The 19,978-nt window shown below is 35.7% G+C and overlaps 1 protein-coding gene across 2 annotated transcripts in view; it reads right to left on the bottom strand.

Moving 5' to 3' along the window:
- Nucleotides 1-859: 859 nt before the first annotated feature.
- LOC107721345 (exocyst complex component 2-like) overlaps nucleotides 860-19,978 on the bottom strand; it is a 28,113-nt gene continuing 8,994 nt past the window's right edge. Inside the window, exons 8-28 of one of the 2 annotated variants that reach the window (XM_016529314.1) lie at nucleotides 19,308-19,453; nucleotides 18,187-18,268; nucleotides 17,956-18,058; nucleotides 16,373-16,491; nucleotides 15,389-15,493; nucleotides 14,783-14,907; nucleotides 14,596-14,664; nucleotides 13,819-13,976; nucleotides 13,045-13,166; nucleotides 12,243-12,304; nucleotides 12,065-12,145; nucleotides 11,910-11,969; nucleotides 11,760-11,821; nucleotides 11,182-11,248; nucleotides 9,041-9,157; nucleotides 7,080-7,221; nucleotides 5,579-5,634; nucleotides 3,997-4,119; nucleotides 3,270-3,331; nucleotides 3,107-3,166; nucleotides 860-1,054 (exon numbers count right to left, since the gene is read on the bottom strand). In XM_016529314.1, coding sequence (XP_016384800.1) covers nucleotides 961-1,054; nucleotides 3,107-3,166; nucleotides 3,270-3,331; nucleotides 3,997-4,119; nucleotides 5,579-5,634; nucleotides 7,080-7,221; nucleotides 9,041-9,157; nucleotides 11,182-11,248; nucleotides 11,760-11,821; nucleotides 11,910-11,969; nucleotides 12,065-12,145; nucleotides 12,243-12,304; nucleotides 13,045-13,166; nucleotides 13,819-13,976; nucleotides 14,596-14,664; nucleotides 14,783-14,907; nucleotides 15,389-15,493; nucleotides 16,373-16,491; nucleotides 17,956-18,058; nucleotides 18,187-18,268; nucleotides 19,308-19,453 — 2,015 coding nt within the window. In that variant the 3' untranslated portion in view covers nucleotides 860-960. The remainder of the gene's footprint in view (nucleotides 1,055-3,106; nucleotides 3,167-3,269; nucleotides 3,332-3,996; nucleotides 4,120-5,578; nucleotides 5,635-7,079; nucleotides 7,222-9,040; nucleotides 9,158-11,181; nucleotides 11,249-11,759; nucleotides 11,822-11,909; nucleotides 11,970-12,064; nucleotides 12,146-12,242; nucleotides 12,305-13,044; nucleotides 13,167-13,818; nucleotides 13,977-14,595; nucleotides 14,665-14,782; nucleotides 14,908-15,388; nucleotides 15,494-16,372; nucleotides 16,492-17,955; nucleotides 18,059-18,186; nucleotides 18,269-19,307; nucleotides 19,454-19,978) is intronic. The other variant, XM_016529315.1, reaches the window with a different exon arrangement.

Below are 19,978 nucleotides of genomic sequence, written 5' to 3'. Positions count from 1 at the left end.
CAATCATTAAAAACTTCCCTTAAGCTGTACTGCCTGAGATCAATACACCCACTCTTTCACCTGGTGCCGCATGCGGCTTTGATGCTGTTCTGTCAAATTGCTTCCCTTAAATGAGTGGGTGTAAGTACTCTAAATTTAGAAGAATAGAAATCAACAAACAACACTCTTGAGTGTTGGGAAAAAGCTATGTTTGTGTCACTTCACAGCAAATTTTCAGGTTCACACAAATAACGGAATGAGTTATGATGAGACAAAGGTAAAAACAAATATTCAGATCATTGTGGAGAGTTTCTGATGGCATGTTGGCAGCCTGCGATCTTGTCTAGTTCTAGTCAGTTCTATCTTAAACTCCTAAACCGCATACCAATGCTTGGTTGCCCAGCATTTAATAGCAGTTTGCAGTAAAGGACACCTCCCAATACTGAACACTTCCTCCTGGGACAGGTAAAATTACCCCCGCATTGCTGAGGAGGGGCAGGGTGTGCATCTTTCCGTCTGACACTAGACAGGGTGTGTGCATGAATCGCTGATCGTGTGGTCATAATAGACAAAAAACGACTCTCTTAATAAAAATGAGAACAAGAGTCATTTCAGAACTCAATAGTTTCATCTACCAAGAGCAAAACTCTTGCCAATTCTATCTCCCTCACACACACAAACACACAAATCTGGCAATTACTTTAGCAACTGTCTTGTCTGGCACATTACCGTTTGCAGAAAACCCACTCTGTGTAAGAGCACATAGATTTCTTTTGGCTTTTAATGTGCATCTGGTCATTAAGGTGGACAAAGAGGAAGTACAACAGGCTGCTACATGCTCACAAAAACAAGTGTAATTCAGGAAATAGAAAAGGCTATATTAGTGGCACTATATTGACTTTTAATGGTCTTTAAAACTGAAATGGTGTCTTAGTGTTACAACGAAGAGGCGCTGTGGAAATGTTGGGGTTTTGTGAAGGATTATCGTTTCACAGGCTGAAAAGAAGCAGGCTTGAAGCAATTAAGCTGTAGCTTCATGCTACTCTTAAACTTATTCAGTAGTTCCTCCAAGAGTCTGAGAATAGAGAGAGAGAGGGATGTATTAGACAAAAATGGAAACTATTAAACAAGCCAAACTTACCCTCAATAAACTAAATAATCACTAAAGACATCTGTACTTATTTGCAAGTTGAATAAATAATCAAATTTGAGACACTATATTCAAACATTGTGCCAGGACACGCCACTCAATTCTGACTTTTTGTTTTCAAGGCGAGACACTGCAGGTGAATAGGGTAAAAATATTAACTAATAGTTATCACCTTACTTACCCAGTTGATTGATTACATTGATAACTGCAAAAAAAATTTTGTATTACAAGTTTTCTAAAATGTTATGTTTAAATATGCAAATGAGGCATTATTTAATGAAATAAGGGAATTTTGGGTATCTCTTTTTGTCACTCCATAATTCAGAAAATCTTAGAACAGCCATAAAACAATATATTTTCACATTTTGGGGGGGAATAAAATGTTGTATATAATCAAGCAAATTATATATGAACAAATCCCTCTGTAAAAAAGCTTCAGAATATAGACAGGAATAAAAATGTGTGTAAGTGCTACTGAAGTGGAGATTTATGGCTCAGTGTAGGAGAAAAAACTCATTTTGAGAAAACGGCCTTTAAAAATATGTATTGTAATTCAAATCTATTGACACAAATAGATATAGTGCTATAAAATAAACACTTAACAGTGTCTTTTGGATGTTTTCTTTCCACTAGTCTTTATCAACACTTTATGAAAAGCCAAAAAGCCCAAAATCTCAAAATTGACAGGTGCATGAAAAAATAGTGTTTTTGCTTGCAGTGTCTCCCCTTAAGCAAAGACACATTAAACTGACCAAAAGTGACAGTCCATTGTTAAAAAAGATTTCTATTTCAAATAAATGCTGTTGAACTTTCTATTCACCAGAAAATACTGAAAAAATGTGTCATGGTTTCCACTAAAACATTAAGCAGCTCAATTGTTTTCAGCAGTATTGATAAGAATGAGAAATGTTTCTTGAGCATGAAATCAGCATATTAGAATGAATAAACACTTAACAGTGTCTTTTGGATGTTTTCTTTCCACTAGTCTTTATCAACACTTTATGAAAAGCCAAAAAGCCCAAAATCTCAAAATTGACAGGTGCATGAAAAAATAGTGTTTTTGCTTGCAGTGTCTCCCCTTAAGCAAAGACACATTAAACTGACCAAAAGTGACAGTCCATTGTTAAAAAAGATTTCTATTTCAAATAAATGCTGTTGAACTTTCTATTCACCAGAAAATACTGAAAAAATGTGTCATGGTTTCCACTAAAACATTAAGCAGCTCAATTGTTTTCAGCAGTATTGATAAGAATGAGAAATGTTTCTTGAGCATGAAATCAGCATATTAGAATGATTTCTGAAGGATCATGTGACACTGAAGACTGAAGTAATGGCTTCTAAAGATTCAGCTTTGCCATCACAGGAATAAATTACATTTATATTTTAAAATATATATTGATGGAAGTATCATAATATTATAAATGTATTTTGATTAAATAAATGCAGTATTTAGTGAGCATAAGAGACTACTTTTAAAAACATGAAAAAAAATTACTAACTCCAAACTTTTGAACGGTAGTGTGTGTTAAAATATGTATTTGCTTGAATGTATAAGTAAACTTTTTTTAAACCCGCAGTTATATCTGGTAATTTTACAACTTAAAAAACCCTGTAACAGCAACAAATTCATAAACACACTTTGGCTGGAAAATGATGGCATGCAATCCAAAACATTACTGATTGGTTTACAATCTTCAACCCAATTTTGGATTTTTGCAATTTTGCATCTTAACACAGGCCACTTTCAGTGCAAGTCAGTCACAGTTTTATGCAAAATTAGTATGTGAGAAAAATTTTAATACCAAAATGTTCCCATCATCTAAAAGAAGAGTAAACCGAACACTTGGACGTCATGACATTTGAGCTCAGCTCTAATGATCATCATCTCTGATGACTAACATTTGTTTAAAAGAGTGTTAAATATAACGTTCAGCGTGTATTTGACTGAAAATTCCAAATGTTACTGTGATAACTTACTTCTTGTCAGTTCCACTCTGTAGCTGTGGTAGAGCTTCCAATGCCTGCTTAAAACTAGTGCTGAGACACATGAGAGACAACATCACACACCCACATTATCATACTAACACTTTTTGGTTTTGATGGTATTAAGACATCTGTGTTGAACGTGTTTATATCTTACCGACTCTCTGATGTAAGGTACGGCTCTATGGCGTCTCGCAGCGCACAGATTTCCAAACGTGCCTAACGAGAAAAATATTAATGATGGTGAAAAATTATGATGTAGATTTCAACACCTTCAAGGGATAGTTCACCCAAAAATTTTAATTCTGTCATTAATTACTCACCCTCATGTTGTTCCAAACCCTTAAACCTCCGTTCATCTTCGGAACACAAATTAAGATATTTTTGATGCATCCCGTGAGCTCTCTGACCCTCCCATAGACAGCAAGGATCCTTACACGATCAAGGTCCAAAAACATAGCAAGGACATCTGTAATGTCCATGTGACGTCAGGGGTTCAACCGTAATTTTACAAAGCTACGAGAATACTTTTTGTGTGCGAAAGAAAACAGAAATTACGACTTTATTCAACAATTAGTCTCCTCCGCGTCACCCTGTAGCGCCATTTTGGAGAGTATGCACTGAACGTAAACAGCGTATGTTATTCTGTGTCAGCTGCGCCACGAGGATACGTTTTCTACGTTGTTTGCACTTTGATCTGAATGTAAACAACACATTCGCGTGACGCAGCTGGATTATTTTACCAATGTCCTTGCTATGTTTCTGGACTTACAGGTTTGGAACGACATGAGGGGAGTAATTAATGACAGAATTTTTGGGTGAACTATCCCTTTCAGATCAAATGCTAACTGTCCTGATAAGTGTATATGAGGGGTGACTTGTACCTGCAGTGCACCATTTTTACTAAAGGAGGACACACACTGCATCAGACGGCTCATTTCTTCAGCTACAGCCTCAATGATCTTTGATAAAACACGAGGAACCAGCTCCTTGGAAACCGTGAAAACCTGAAAGAGCAAAAAACAGAGATTCTTGGAGACTCTGTCCATTAACTTCACCAATATGGCTGCTAAACATTCAGCTTTGCAATAACCAGAATATATATATATACAGTGGGTACGGTATAATTATCTAGTAATTAATAGTTATTTTTGTTGCATTAATATTTAAGCTATATAATTTGTCATATATACTGTATGTTAGGGGTTGAACGACTTCTGATTTTTTAAAGTTGACTTTTATGTGATGAAAGTCGAGTCGAAGTCGACTAGTCGCTGATGACGTTATTAATGAACAAATAAGTCTGGAGCTGTGACAAACACCTTGTGCACAGCTATGGCATATGACACAACGCTGCCCACATGGCTATTGCTCCTATAACAGCTAATTTTTAACCGTTCTTTTGTCTTTGAGTCGTTATATTTCTCACAGATTTCTGCTCGTTCTAAATCAGATACAGATAAAGTAGCACAGTAACGATTACATTCATATGAATGCATTGGTGAGAGCGATTGCGTGTGTGAATTAATTCTACATGGCAGCGTCCCTCTACTAGTACTGAAGCTGTGGAATTTAGTTATTAAGAAATATATGCTTGAACTTTTCAGTTTCAAAGCTATTTTATTGAGAAATCACAGAACAGTGTTGACAATACATGTCCGCGCTGAATGATTCTGTGTGCGCGGATTCTGCGCGTGATGTACAAGCTACTGTCTGTAATGTGTGTGCAGCAGCGCATTAGATTAGAACGGTGATTAACTTACCTGTACAATAAGCTGTTTAAAACGTGCATTCTCCCGTTCAATTTCGAGCATCCAGTAATATAATCACACATGTCTTGTGGAGCGCTTTCAGAGTATGCATTTATTTGTCATTTTAACTGTTTGGAAACAGAGCGTAAATGTGGAAGTCCTTCAAAGATTTCCTCTATAGGACCAGCGACTAGTCGACGTCAAGCTTAAAGCGTCATGGCAGAGCATTGAAGTCGACTAGTCGGTGCAACCCCTAATATATATATAATTTTTGAATCGTAATAATATTTCACAATATTACTGTTTTTTCCTGAAACAAACAAATAAATACAGCCTTGGTCATCTTAAGAAACGTTCAGTAAAAATTGCACCAACCTTCCAAATGGTATTGTATATTTACAGTTGACTGTGCAGTTTGTCATAGTTTTTTTTCACCAAGCTTGTCGCTTTGAATTCTGGGATTGTCTTATCCACAAAGACAACATGTGATGCTGTCTTAGAATTTGGCCAAAACAAGGTACCTTATAATGAAACACACTGTTGCTGCCTAATTTTTTGAATTGAATGTGTACCTATAAAGCTTTTAAATGCTGCCTATGTAAGTAGCTCACAAGGTTTTGGAACAGAAAAGGTGGCATTCATAAGGTATAAGATAACAGGGCATCTTTTAAAGCAGAGATGAGCGATTTGTCGACTGAAGGTTTGAGCATCTCACCTCAGCATGAACAGAGATAATGCTGACCAAAGCCTCCTTCAAGTAACTCCTCACACCTGAGTCAGAAAGAGAGAATGGGAATAAGAAAAGGTAGATCAACGAGTCATGTTCTTGCTTTTTTTAAGGTTCAAGAAAGTTTAAACAGGGGGGTAAGGAACCATCTGAAGATGAGAGGAAAATCTTATCAGCTTCTCTTCACAAGTGTGACATGGTTTTGCCTAGTTGTCAGAAATTTGATTAAGTCTAAAATGTCCTCCTCTATACTGAGGTCAAGCAAAATAATCCCCTTTAACATATTTCAAATTTTTACATTTTTATAATGTTTACAGTATGTTTATTTATTTTCTTTGCACTGTTAAAGTACTCACTTCTTGGTCCTCTATGCGTGTGACATCTACATTTATAAGTCCCTCTAGTAATTAAATAATAATATAAATATCCTATGATTTTTAAGGAGCAATTAAAAGAACCAATCTTATATTATTTTTCCAGTACAAAAATATTTGCTCTGTAAGATTTTATATTCTATACCATTATAATTCTTATTTCAAAGAGATTATTTCACTACAGTTCAAAAGTTTGGGGTGAGCAAGATTCTTTTACTATTTTGGAGAGGCCTCTTATGCTCAACCTAGGTTCATTTATTTGATACAGAAAAACATTAATATTGTGAAATATGAATACAATTCAAAGCAACTGTGTTCTATTTTAATATACTTTAAAGTGTCATTTATTCCTATGATGGAAAAGCTATATTTCCAGCATCATTACGCCAGTCTTCAGTGTCACATGATCCTTCAGAAATCATTCTAATATGCTGATTTGGGGCTCAAGAAACATTTCTTATAGATATCAATGTTGAAAATGTCGAACTATTTTGTGGAAACCATAATACTTTTTTCCAGGATTTTCAAAAATCTTTTTTCCAGGATTTCCAAAAATATTTGAAACAAAACTTTTGCAACATGTCTCACTGTCATTTTTGATCAATATAATGCATCCTTGCTGAATAAAAGTATTTAAAAAAATCTTATTGATCTCAAACTTTTGAACAGTAGCGTACATTCTTGTGTAATAACATTAGCTTGTCTGTTCTGGAGCTAAAGATAATGATTTTTCAAACTGACTGGGAGCTAAATCAGAGCAGTGGTGAAGTGTAGTGGGTTGGTTTTACACAGTTCTTCTTATAATGTCTCAGAAGCAGGAAAAGTTCTTGCAAGTTCACAAATGATTCACATAACCAATTGCATTTAGTCAAGTATGCACCAACAGACCCAATCCTACTAAATACACACACACACACTCTCTCTACCATGACTGAAACTGATATAAAAGCGATGATGGCAGACTGAAACCACAGAATCAAGACTAGCAAAAGTGTTTGTGGAACTTTCTCTATTAGTACAATCTCCAGGGTGATGGTGTTTCAAACAGACAAAGTCTTCTAGAAACATCCACAGTGTTGTCAACATACAGGTTACATGACTGAGGTGTGTGTTACCTGTAGGAGGCAGGCAGTCCTTCCAATCAAAGTATCCTGCATAGATGCCAGGCTCCAGAGAGCCGACGATAGGATCAGATTTTTTCTCGACGTACGTCTCAAACAGATATTCATCCAGCTGTCTCAGCGCCTCTATGCTGACCTGAAGAACATGAGCATGCATTCAGTTTAATCACAAACCGCTGATCATACAAAAAGTGCATGTGACCTTAAGAAACCATGAACATCACACACGATCAGCGCTCATCACACACTTTGTTGCAGAATGAGTAAAGACCACTCATGCATGTCCATCATTCTGATGTGGGTTGAACTTTAGGGAAGTCCTCAAAAACCAGAATGGAAAGCACCATCTCAAAAGGGGACAAAATCTCTGGGAACTCAGTAAAAAACCAGAGATGGACATCTGTCCTGACAGATGAGTGACAATCTTCTCTGAGAAGTAGTCCAAATGTTGTTACCGATTTTTAACTAGACTTTGGCATATTTTGAAGAAAATACAAAAGCCTTGTCCATGCAAAACGCCTGCAGTTTGTGCATGGTTGCAAGATTGTTGTTATTTGGTGTTCTGAGTGTTCTGTTGTGTTGCTATGCACAATTTATTTGCACAAATAAGCTCATCCCTTAGGATATTCTGATTCCTGAATTTTGCTCCTTTTAAAAGGTCCACCAGTCCAAACCATTCATAAATAACACAGTTCTTCTTAAGCTGATTTAATCTTATGTGTATGCTGCAAAAAAACAAACAAACAAAAAAAGATATTTTTGCTAAGTATTTTTGTCTTATTTTCCAGTACAAACATATTTAATAGTCACTTGAGAACCAAAACGACATAAGATAACATGCCTTGTTTTCTGAAAAATTTATTAAAATTAAGTAACTTTACACTTAAAACATGAAAAAAGTCTGCCAATAGGGTAAGAAAAATAAACTTTATTTTAATTTAATTAAAGTTTATTTTTCTTACCCCATTTGCAGATATTTCGCAGATTTTCCCCTTAATTTTGATACATTTTTCAGACAAACAAGATGTAATATCTTAAGTAATCTTGTATCTAAATGTATTAAGTAAATGTACAAATGTATGATGTAAATGTATGTTGATTTAAGAATGTTTACATATTTGCACTGGACAAGACAAAATACTGGGGGGAAATTTTTTTTTCTTCACAGTTTGGCACAAATATAATGAAATTTAATACTAAATTCTAAAGCTGTGGTTTAAAAATCAGCAATTAAATCAGGGCCGGTTCTCTGAGCTGCTGGTTTCTAGTAGGTGGATCAACAGCCGTGTCCAACTCTATCAGGCAGATCCCTTTCTGCACTCTCATTGGAAGCAGCTGCTCTGCTTCACTACATATTTGCATAAAGTTAAGCTCTGCTAAGGGTCACTGTCAGTGTAAACCTCATTTTAGAGTAAAGGCTTTGTTCAAATCCTTTATCATAATTAACAATAGTGATGCAGCTCTAAATCACTTTGAAAACTACTTTAATAATCAATGTTTTTTCTTGTCTGTACTAAGATAAATATGTCAGAATCACTTTATGATCTTGTAATAAACCTCTCCTGTAAGTTATCAAGCTCTTATTTGGAGTTAAATCTCTCTGAAAGGTGCAATGCAGAGTGTGCTCTCATTGCACTTCAATGATCTACACAAACCCTTTGAGCCCATCCCAATGATTCACTACGATCTGCATCAAAACCATCTGCATTTACTGGAAAGGCCAACCATAACCTTTCGTGAGGGCTTCACCCTCTCCTCTGCACGGCGCAAAAGCCACTTAGGGTGAGTGTGTTGCAATGCCACTATGAAAAACCCTTGAGCTTCTCCTCAATCTAAGTGAGTCATTCTCACTTCAGTGAAAGATACATAAATTGGAAACATGTGTTATCACTTAGAAAAAAGAAAATGGCAACTGTGGACTGGAGTAAAAGGGAAGTGTGCATGTGTTTGTGTACCCTGACGACCTTCTCTGCAGTGGTGAAGCCGTTCTTCTCCAGGTGCTCAGCCAGATTGAGAAACGTGTGTCTCTCCAGGTACTGACAGTTACTCAGGATGATGAGGAGACGTTGCTCCTACATGGGCCAGAACAAACACACACAGCAACTGTTACAATGAACATATATATATAGAGAGATTTTTGCATTAAGTTGTATTAGAATGATTTCTGAAGGATCATGTGACACTTAAGACTGGAGCTTTGCCATCACAGGAATAAATGACATTTTTGAAAAATATTTGAAAAATATAAAACAAGTTATTTTAAATTGCAATAACATTTCATAATATGACTGTTTTTACTGTATTTATGATCCAATAAATGCAGCCTCGGTGAGCATGAGACATTTAAAAAATCCTACTAACCCCTTACTTGTACATATATATACACACATGAACAAGAAATAGTCTGAGAGTGTGTGAATCAATACTATTATAGATATGATTGGGTATGTTTGTGACTTTACTTAACCATAAACCAGTCTGTGAAGGAGAGTGAGAGTAAAATAGAGAAAAAGAGAGAGATAGAGGGGAAACCTGCAGCTCTTCCACTGCAGACTAGGGGAAACCCCATGTGAGCTGCTGCTGCATTGTGCTCTCTGAAGAGAAAGCTGCTGTTTTTCACAACACATGACTGTTGTGCGTGATGTTTGAATGTTTGCTGTGTTGCAGATGGAAACTGTGACAAAGGCATCCATAACGGAACACAGGATGTTTTCTCAGGAAAAGGTTCTTTAGAACTAATAACACAAACAAAAAATACAGTGGCCCCACAAGGCATTTGAATTTTTTTTTTTGCACTTTATGATTAAATATTAAACCAAAAGGCATTTATTTGAAATATAGTGCAAATATTTTAACCAAAATGTCACATTTCAAATTACAAAGCAACATCATATGTACAGTTCAACATCTGCACAAAAAAATATTTGCGTACTTTTTGGTTGCCAAATGTTAGTGGAACATGTACATGGTTGATGTGATGAAGTACACCTGTGGCTGCTCTGCTAGGACACCTGTGCAATCGTAAGGGAAGTGACTTCTCATGGACACTAAAAATCCCCCTTCATGACCAGTTAGTTGCAAAAATAATTGCCATCATATAAAGAATTGGCTGAAAAAAACTGAAGTTTGTTCTTAGATGATGTCTGGCATTTTAATGCATATTTATTTTGATATTTTGTATCTAAAGTAAAGTAATTAGGCCAATTTTAAATCTAACTTAAGCATCAGGAAGGGACCAAATATGCTTTGGGGTTACTGTAAACTCTATTTGTGTGGTTTAAACTTTTACTCGAGCATATGTGCACACACACACACACACACACCATTACTGAATAAGCACAAAAGAAGGGATTAAATGAAGGGAGGAAGCACTTCAAGGTTACTTGAGGTCTGTGAATATCTTCAATCAACAAGGTTTCGTTTTGATAATTTTTAAACCCATGGCCTCGTTACCTGGTTTCTCTCTCTCTTTTTCTCAGTCTTTTCATCTATAAGGTTTTCAGCTTTCAGTAATACTATGACTCTAGTTCTGATACTACACATTGACAGTGCTATTTGGATTTCAGTCAGTGACTAATCGTTTAAAATAAGGTGAGGAGCTGAACATGTCAGAGCAGCATGAAGGCAGCTGTTATCTACACTCACTTCCTATTCTCCGTACTCAAATATCCTGTCACATACAGTGACATCCACCTCTGCAGTTTACTGTGAATAAAATACCACATAGGGCTACTTGATGTAGTAACCAGTCCACACATACTGCATTTTATTTATATGGCCATTTTCTGACATTTATATTGACAGTGAAAGTGTATTATCAAAAAAAGTGAAGAGGGAGGAATGTAATGAGTACTCAAGTCAGATTCAAACCCGTTTCTCCATACGAGCACCACAGCTTGATGTGCTAACTGCTAGGCCAGGTCACAATTAATTTTTATTTTATATGAAATTACCTGAAAGGTATATGAAATTACCTGTATGTATTTTATAGAACAGTATTTTTTTTAAATATGCATTATTAGTGTGAATAGAGAGAAAGACAAGATGGACACGGACAAAGTTGGAAATCAGGAGAGGAGGGGAAAAATGGCCTTACTGGTTTTGAACTGAAGTCTTCTTGGATGCTTCCAAAAAGATCAGGTGAGGCCAAGTCCACAGACAAACTGAAAGAGAAAGACCTTGATATTATACTCCCACTGTAAACTTAAACATTCAGCCTAAAGATAGGATATATACAGTGGGTACGGAAAGTATTCAGACCCCCTTAAATGTACATTAATGAGAAAAAAAAATTAACTTAAATGATTTTTAGCAAATGGCTGCAATATAACAAAGAGTGAAAAATTTAAGGGGGTCTGAATACTTTCCGTACCCACTGTATATATATATATATATATATACATAATTTGAAAAACATATGTCTGCCAAATCAAAGTTAGCATGGCATAATGAGCATGTAGGAAGCCAACTAGGTGTCATATAACAAGAAAACCAAGAAACAAAATATATATTTTTTTTTATAATTTTATAAAATATATTTTTACTGTATATATTTTATTTAACAAATATTTTTACAGAATTTTACACCACCCGAGATTTGAAAATGAAATCAAAATGACTGTTGAAATGGTATAAACTTCATCTATAATGAACTTTATATAAAATGAATCTCACTGAGAGGTGTCGATGTCTCCATCAGTCTTGGTGCTGAGCTGTTCGAGGCACTTAATAAAGACCTAAACCAAGCAGAGACATACAAATTATTTTTATACAGCATGATTATATTTACAAATCCCAACATACACAAAAAACAGCACACAGTACCTTCATGATAGAAACACACTGTTCACAAGCTTTGTCCTGAACCACATCCAGATTAAAGATCTGAGGACAAAAAAAAAAACACAAATATTACTGATTACTCTCCATATAATCTGCAGTGGAAGGGCAGAGGATGAGTGTTGTGTGAATATTTGTACATTGATCTCTCCGGGTTTACATTCCATCGGCTCCTTTAGAGACTGCAGCATCTGAACCATACACTGCTCAAACTGGGCCGGCTGAAACAGACACACCATTTATCCTTTGGTTTTTGATTTTCACGTTTTTAGAATGAAATAAACTAGATAAAATATTTAAAAAGTATAAAACATGTACCAGTGATGTGATTCCTTCGTTGTCCACAACCCAGTCTTCTTTTTCTGCAAGTCTCTTTACGTCTAAAAAAACCCCCACAAAGTTTAATATTAAATAATAATTAATATTAAATAATCAATCCCATTAAATCAAAACATTTAAACTCTTCTCACATTCTCTCAACATCAGTATTAAGGAAACTATTTTAACTCTGAAAGCTAGTCTTTTGAAAAAGTAGTTGAGTATTAGTTACAACATTAGTTACAAATTTACAGCAAAATACAACTATTAAACATCCTAATTTATATTAAAAAAAGTCAAAATCCTAGTGATAGACAGCAGAATTCACAGCAGTATTTTGCTAAAAAAAGAAGATGCGGGGATTTCTGCAATTTTGTGAGGTTTTGAAAATATCCGAACAACTGTTTGGCTACTAAAAATGTAGTTTATACTGCTCCAGATGTTGACTAGCTAGTGTTCGCCAATATATCTACGGTTAATTCTGTGAATAAAAGTATAGTTCACTAGAGCCGTTTTGATGCAACCCTAAAATAACTAATGAGCTGTTTATACAGAACTTGAATGAAAATAGGTTTAGTTGCGAGCTCTAGAGCTCCCTCTGTTGTTTTCATCTGGGGCAATCAACATTAGTGCCAGACTGATATTTCAGCCAGTCCATCATGAGATGATCAGTGTTGACCAATAACCTTATCTGCAAGTCATTTTAATCAAATATTCTGTAGAACAGCTCAGAAATCTCATTTGCCAATGTTTGCCTGAAATGAAACCAAGACATTCACAAAAGCTCAGTGAACAGTTTTACCCTCTTCAGTGTGCTGTAGTGTGGTCAGCAGGCAGTGCACACGCAGGTCCTGCAGTAAATCCTGAATCACCTGCAGCAGGTCATTAGGAATCTCTAAAGCTGACAGAGCTTCATGACTTAACCTAAGAGAGAAAATCAAATCAGCTTTATTAGAAAATACAAGGAAAGGATGAATATAAATCCTTCCTACTAAGGACTGACCAAAATTTCTGCCACTCAAAGTGAAAAAAAAAAAACAGTACTTTAACATTTAATAACAGAATCGGTGACAAAAAAAACAGCAGACCGCATTTGCAATGATCCCGGTTTAGCTGGATCTAACGTAAATGTAAATGATCAAGATGACTGAATTGGAAAAAAAAACAAGTTGCTTTACAATTCAAGTTTACATGAAACAGATGAATGCAGCAGCACAACAAACTTGCTTAAAGTTTACCCAAAATTGGCTTTGTTTTGTGCAAATAGAAATATATTTTTAAAAATGTTGGTAATCAAACACTTTAGGCCACCATTGACATTCACAGTATGCACAAAAAAACAACAACACAGAGACTTCTTAAAATACTTTCTTTTGTGTTCCATAGAAGAAAGCAAGCCGTGCAGGTTTGGAACGATATGATGGTAAGTAAATGATGACAGAATTTTCATTTCTGGGTGAACTATCCCTTTAAGTCTACAGAAGAGTATGCAATTAGCAAACTAGTTTTTGGCCATGAATTTTCATTTTGACCGATTACTAATTGCTACATTTTTACTACAAAGTCACTCACATACCTGACGGTGTGGATGACCTGAGTGAGCCAGGCTCCACCGAGAGGGGTTTTGGTGTCCCAGCCTCCATACTGCCTCAGCTGCAGCTCAGTAAGAGAGGAGGGTAACAGAGCCCCTCGAACCAACTGCACCAAACGACGGGTCACCTCCTCAATCATGCCCTAAACACAATCAAACGTGCCAAACCCATTATGCAAAGTTACCAAATCAACACTCAAATAAAAGCGGAGTCATATATAAACATTTAAATTGCACAAAAGGCAATATTTATATCAACTTTGTAATGATATACTTATGCTTCTACTTCAATTTTTTGTTGAAATTTAAATATTTACATGGTGACTATAAAAAGAGATATTTTCAAGACAACAGGCTGAGTAAATATAAATATTGTGATTTTCGACATAGCTACTTATGTTAATTCATGCTTATTCTGTGCTATAACTAAGACCTTGGTTCATCAAAATGAAAATGAACGGGAAATGTATATTTTTATATTGTCAATCCAGCCCTAGCGCCCACGCAGCCGACATGTTCACCTGTTATGTACATGAAACAGACACTGACACAGTCCAAATGTGGTATGGAAGAAACACAGATTATACACCACAGTTTCAGCCCTCTAAACGGTCTCAGCCGAAACTGAAAATTAATTTTTGGGCCAAATATTTTCGGTTTCAGAAGTTTTGGTGCATCATTGGTCTTAAATCCTAGTGGCTCATGCGCACACTCTTAATCACAAGACTACAAGCACAAAACCATTCCAGCTGCTTTACTGACCTTAAAGTCATTCTGTCTTTGCCGGGCGTTCTTCTTTAACTTCTCCACCTGACCAGACTTCTCTCCCGTCTGTCCAAGACAACACAGTCAACATGAGTCAATGTGTATGTAATCAAAACATAATTATACTAGCCCTGGTTTCTAACACTCCTTATATATACTCCAGTATATTTGTCTGTGTATCTACCTCACTGAAAAGGCTGCCGTTGACGTAAGAGATCCAGAGTTTCCAGAAGTTGGGCAGCTGGCTGATAACCACGTCTGAGAGCTTCTCCACAAACCGCACCTGCTGAGGGCTCTTATAGTGCCACGCTGAGAAAATATGTATGATATAATATTATGAAGACAGCTGTATTCTGCTTCTGAAATGAAACGGTTGACAATGAGTTTTCAATGAGTTTCACAACTCTTCCTAACTAGGCGCAGTTTCAAACATCATATCATTTTTGACTTAACTGAAAGTGAAATTCAGCACAAAAGCAACAAAATCACAGCAAATCAGAACATTTTCCATAATTTTATATACAGATGTACACTACTGTAGTGTAAAATTGGTAAGATTTTTTTTAATGTTTATGAAAGAAGTATCTTATGCTCAACAGGCTAAAAACAGTAAAAACTATTATATTGTGAAATTTTAATACAATAACAGTATTGTACTTTAATATAATTAAAAATGTACTTTATGCATTTGATGGCAAAGCTGAATTTTTCAGCAGCACATGATCCTTCAGAAACATTTAATCATTCAAACAATAGTGTATTGTATGCATCATTCTGTTTTTGTACTCACAGTCATCTTTAGGTGTCTGGAAGCTGCCTCCTCTCTTCACCGGAGCTGAGAGGCTGATCCTGTTCAGAGCTGAGGACCGATCCATCTCTAAACCGACACCACCCACTGACACAGAGAGACACAATGAATGTTCATCTACATATGGCAGCATTTAATAATGAATCACGTTTATAAAAGTGAAGGGTTTCGTTTAACCCGTCACATGGCTGATATATCAGTCAGTTAAGAGTGACAATTCGGGCTCGAATTAAAAGAAACATTTCTGGTCTGATGTTGATGAAGGCAAATTTGAGCCTTGCTTATGAGGAAACGCTGGTCTAGATGATGCTACACTATTATTTTTTCTTTCTTTCTTTCACTGTGATTTGAGTGCAAATCATGAGGCGAAATGCAAATTGACTTTCAAAATACTTATCATAGGACAATCGCCCTGTGGTAAGGTTCAAATCTACAACCTTTTGGTTACCAGCAAAGACAAACTGGTAAGTATGGTGCAGTAGCTCTTCTCTGACAGTAGATGGCAATAAAGGTCTTTCTGGGGCTCTTCCTGAGTCTTGATTAAATTGTTGATATAGTCTGAAACACTCAATATGTCCAGATAGTGTACACATGTCATGTTTCTCTCTCACAGATAAAGATGTATACCATTCAGCCACTTGGACATTTACTCGCTTTCTTTTGATAAAAAATGAGTGCTGGTGTTGATCCAGGTGTCCAATCATCTCCTGTGTTTATCTATGCTCCTCTCTCTTCTTGTATTCCCCGATGTCTGTCTCTCTCTACAGCAAACCCCCCCTCAGCTCTGCCACACTATAGAGCTCTGTGGACTTCCTGTTCTCTATAGGGTCATGACCAGACCACACACGGGCTGCTCTCTATCTAAACACACACACACACACAGGGCAGAACACACACACTGCTTTCACTCTTCGGAGATGTAGAGGAACCATCAATTTATTTCAGACTAGCTGCGTGTGTGTGTACCTTTCTGCTCTGTGATAAAATCTTCTTTACAGTTTTGCATCAGCTGCAGGATCCACTTGTGTTGAGCGACTATACATTTCCATGCCGGGTCACCTGGAGCATGTAGATCTGACAGATATCTTGAGTAAAAGAGAGAAAATCATTAGATCAATATAATTGTGTCCTTTTCAGGACCCCCTTAAACCCCTCGCACAATGACAAGTCATGTAAGTCAGGGAATTACTTAAAATAAATTATTAAGTATAAAATATTTACACTACCGTTCAAAGGCTTAGGGTCAATAGGAATTCTAATACTTTTATTCTTTTTATAGAAATTAATACTTTTATTCAGGAAGGATCAAAAAGTGACAGGAAAGACTATTTCATTTTCTATTTCAAATACGCTTTTCTTGTAAACTTTCTATTCATCAAACAATCTTGAAAAAAAAGTTTCACGGTTTCCACAAAAATATTGTAAATGTTTTCAACAGTGATAATAATAATAAGAAATGCTTCTTAAGAACCAAATCAGCATATTAGAATGATTTCTGAAGGATCATGTGACACTGAAGACTGGAGTAATGATGCTGATAAGATCTGACAGATATCTTGAGTAAAAGAGAGAAAATCATTAGATCAATATAATTGTGTCCTTTTCAGGACCCCCTTAAACCCCTCGCACAATGACAAGTCATGTAAGTCAGGGAATTACTTAAAATAAATTATTAAGTATAAAATATTTACACTACCGTTCAAAGGCTTAGGGTCAATAGGAATTCTAATACTTTTATTCTTTTTATAGAAATTAATACTTTTATTCAGGAAGGATCAAAAAGTGACAGGAAAGACTATTTCATTTTCTATTTCAAATACGCTTTTCTTGTAAACTTTCTATTCATCAAACAATCTTGAAAAAAAAGTTTCACGGTTTCCACAAAAATATTGTAAATGTTTTCAACAGTGATAATAATAATAAGAAATGCTTCTTAAGAACCAAATCAGCATATTAGAATGATTTCTGAAGGATCATGTGACACTGAAGACTGGAGTAATGATGCTGATAATTCAGCTTTGCATCACAGGAATAAATGACATTTAAAAATATATTCAAAAACAACAACAACAACAACAACAATTAAATTGTAATAATATTTCTCAATATTACTGTTTTTACCTTATAAATGTTTCGATCAAATAAATGCAGCCTAGGTAAGCACTTCTTTTGAAAACATGCAAAACATTTGTTATAATATGTATTTATATATACATAATAAATATACACAGAACACACATATTATGCAAACAAAAACTTTGTTGTATGCGATTAATCATTTGACAGCACTAAATAAAATCAATATTTATAATTAAAATTAACATTTTTGAGTTTACTTTTTCACACAGTATGGGTCTTTTTACTTTATTTATTTTTTCATATTTGAGGGTCCCTGGCATCAAAAAGCATAAAAACCCCTGTCACAGGTGATGAATAACGTGAGTCTGCGCTCATAATTTAAGTTTTTTTATTTTTATTTGTGTCACTGTTATTTCAGTTCTCTTAGAAACGCAATTGCCGTTATTCTTTGCAAGTTGCTTGTCACACACCTGATATAGCGTTTCTGATCATGTAGAGTGGATGGTGTCTCCAGAAGTTTATCCAAAAGCAGTTTCCTCAGGGCTTCTATACGCATCTCCACCTCCGAATACACTACAAACACATATGCAGACAATCTTTCGTAACATTTACACAGCACTCCAGCTAATGTGAATGTATATAAGAGGATGCGTGTCACATTAACATATGTTATCAACCATTATCAATGAAGATCAGATCACCTTTCTTAAAGACTGGGACCTCTGTGTTCCCAAACAGAGATTTGGCTTTCTCATAATCATTGATAACAACGTCATAATCGCCCTGGAAAGAAAACATACACATATACACAGTCAGTTTAACATTCAGAGATCATTTTTATATATCATAGGGTGTATATACTACCGTTCAAAAGTTTGGGGATGGTAAGATTTTGCAATGTTTTTAAAAGAAGTCACTTCTGCTGCAGTTTTCTGATCAAAAATACTTTATAATACTTGTGAAATATGTGACCCTGGACCACAAAACTGGACCAATTTTTTGAAATTGAGATTTATACATCATCTGAAAGATTTTCCATTGATGTATGGTTTGTTAGAATAGGACCATATCTGGCCGAGATACAACTATTTGAAAATCTGGAATCTGAGGGTGCAAAAAAATCAAAATATTGAGAAAATCGCCTTTAAAGTTGTCCAAATGAAGTTCTTAGCAATGCACATTACTAATCAAAAATTAAGTTTTGATATATTTATGGTAGGAAATGTACAAAATATCTTCATGGAACATGATTTTTACTTAATATCCTAATGATTTTTGGCATAAAAGAAAAAAAGATAATGTTGACCCATACAATGTATTTTTGGCTATTGCTACAAATATACCTGTGCTACTTATGACTGGTTTTGTGCTCCAGGGTCACATATTGTGATAATACCATTACAATTTTAAATAACTGTTTTGTATTTTAATATATTTTAAAATGTCATTTATTATTATATTCAGCAGCCATTACTCCATTCGTCAGTGTCAAATTCTTCAGAAATCATTCTAATATGCTGAATTTGGTATTCAAGAAACAAACCTTTTTTATTATTATTAATATTGAAAACAGTTGTGATGCTTAATATTTTTGTGGAAACTGTGATTCATAAATTGTGATTCAAAGTTCCAAAGGAACAGCATTTATTAAAAAAAATTTTTTGCATCAATGTAAAATGTGTCCTTAATGTGTCCTTACTGAAAAAAATATATGAATTAAATAAATATCCCTAATATCCATGTACCCAAACTGTTGAACGGTAATGTGTAGGAGAAAGCATTAGAGAAAAAAAGGTGCGTGTATATGCATAGAGGATGCCACCTTCTGGATGTTGCGTTCTATGTTGAGTGGCAGGTTAAATAGAAATTTGAATCTCTGGAGGACATTGAGAGCGTTGCGTGTGGAGTCGGCCTTGTCCTTTCTGCCCAACACTTCTTGAAACAGGGTGTCAGCAGTTTCACTTGCTCCTGAGAGGAATGAGCAAATGGAAAGAGATGAGAAAAGGGTGTAGAAGGACAACAGCTGATAAAAAGTGGTTTAATCAATCGCCCGGTTTGAAATAAATTCAAGATCTCTTGTGCTCCCTCTTCTTGGGTGGTCAGAGCTATTCTGGATTCCCTTGGCCAGATTTAATAAGAACCAGCCCCCTGACCACTCTAAAAGTCTGACCAGCCTTTTTCCACCATTGAGTCTGTTTGTGATTGGCTGAGAGTCAAAGGCAGTAAGTGGCTTTGGAAGAACATACATCTAAATGTACTTGTAAAGATGGGTGGTGAGGAGGATGAGGAGGAGTTGGGCGATGAAAGCGTGTCAGTGTGTGACTGGTTTATTTGTGCAGCGCGCAGGAAACGAGCGTGTTTATTGACCTACCGTCACGTGAGAGAATTGACATGGAGATATGACTGGGATATGAGTGGACTCGAACACACGCAGACGCACTCACAGAAACACACCGAGGTCTGTGTGAAATGTGTGGCTTTGATGGTCTAAAG

Source organism: Sinocyclocheilus rhinocerous, unplaced genomic scaffold (assembly GCF_001515625.1).
Source record: "Sinocyclocheilus rhinocerous isolate Xijiao unplaced genomic scaffold, SAMN03320098_v1.1 scaffold271, whole genome shotgun sequence".
NCBI lineage: Eukaryota > Metazoa > Chordata > Actinopteri > Cypriniformes > Cyprinidae > Sinocyclocheilus > Sinocyclocheilus rhinocerous.
This window is presented reverse-complemented; position numbering and strand designations above follow the sequence as displayed.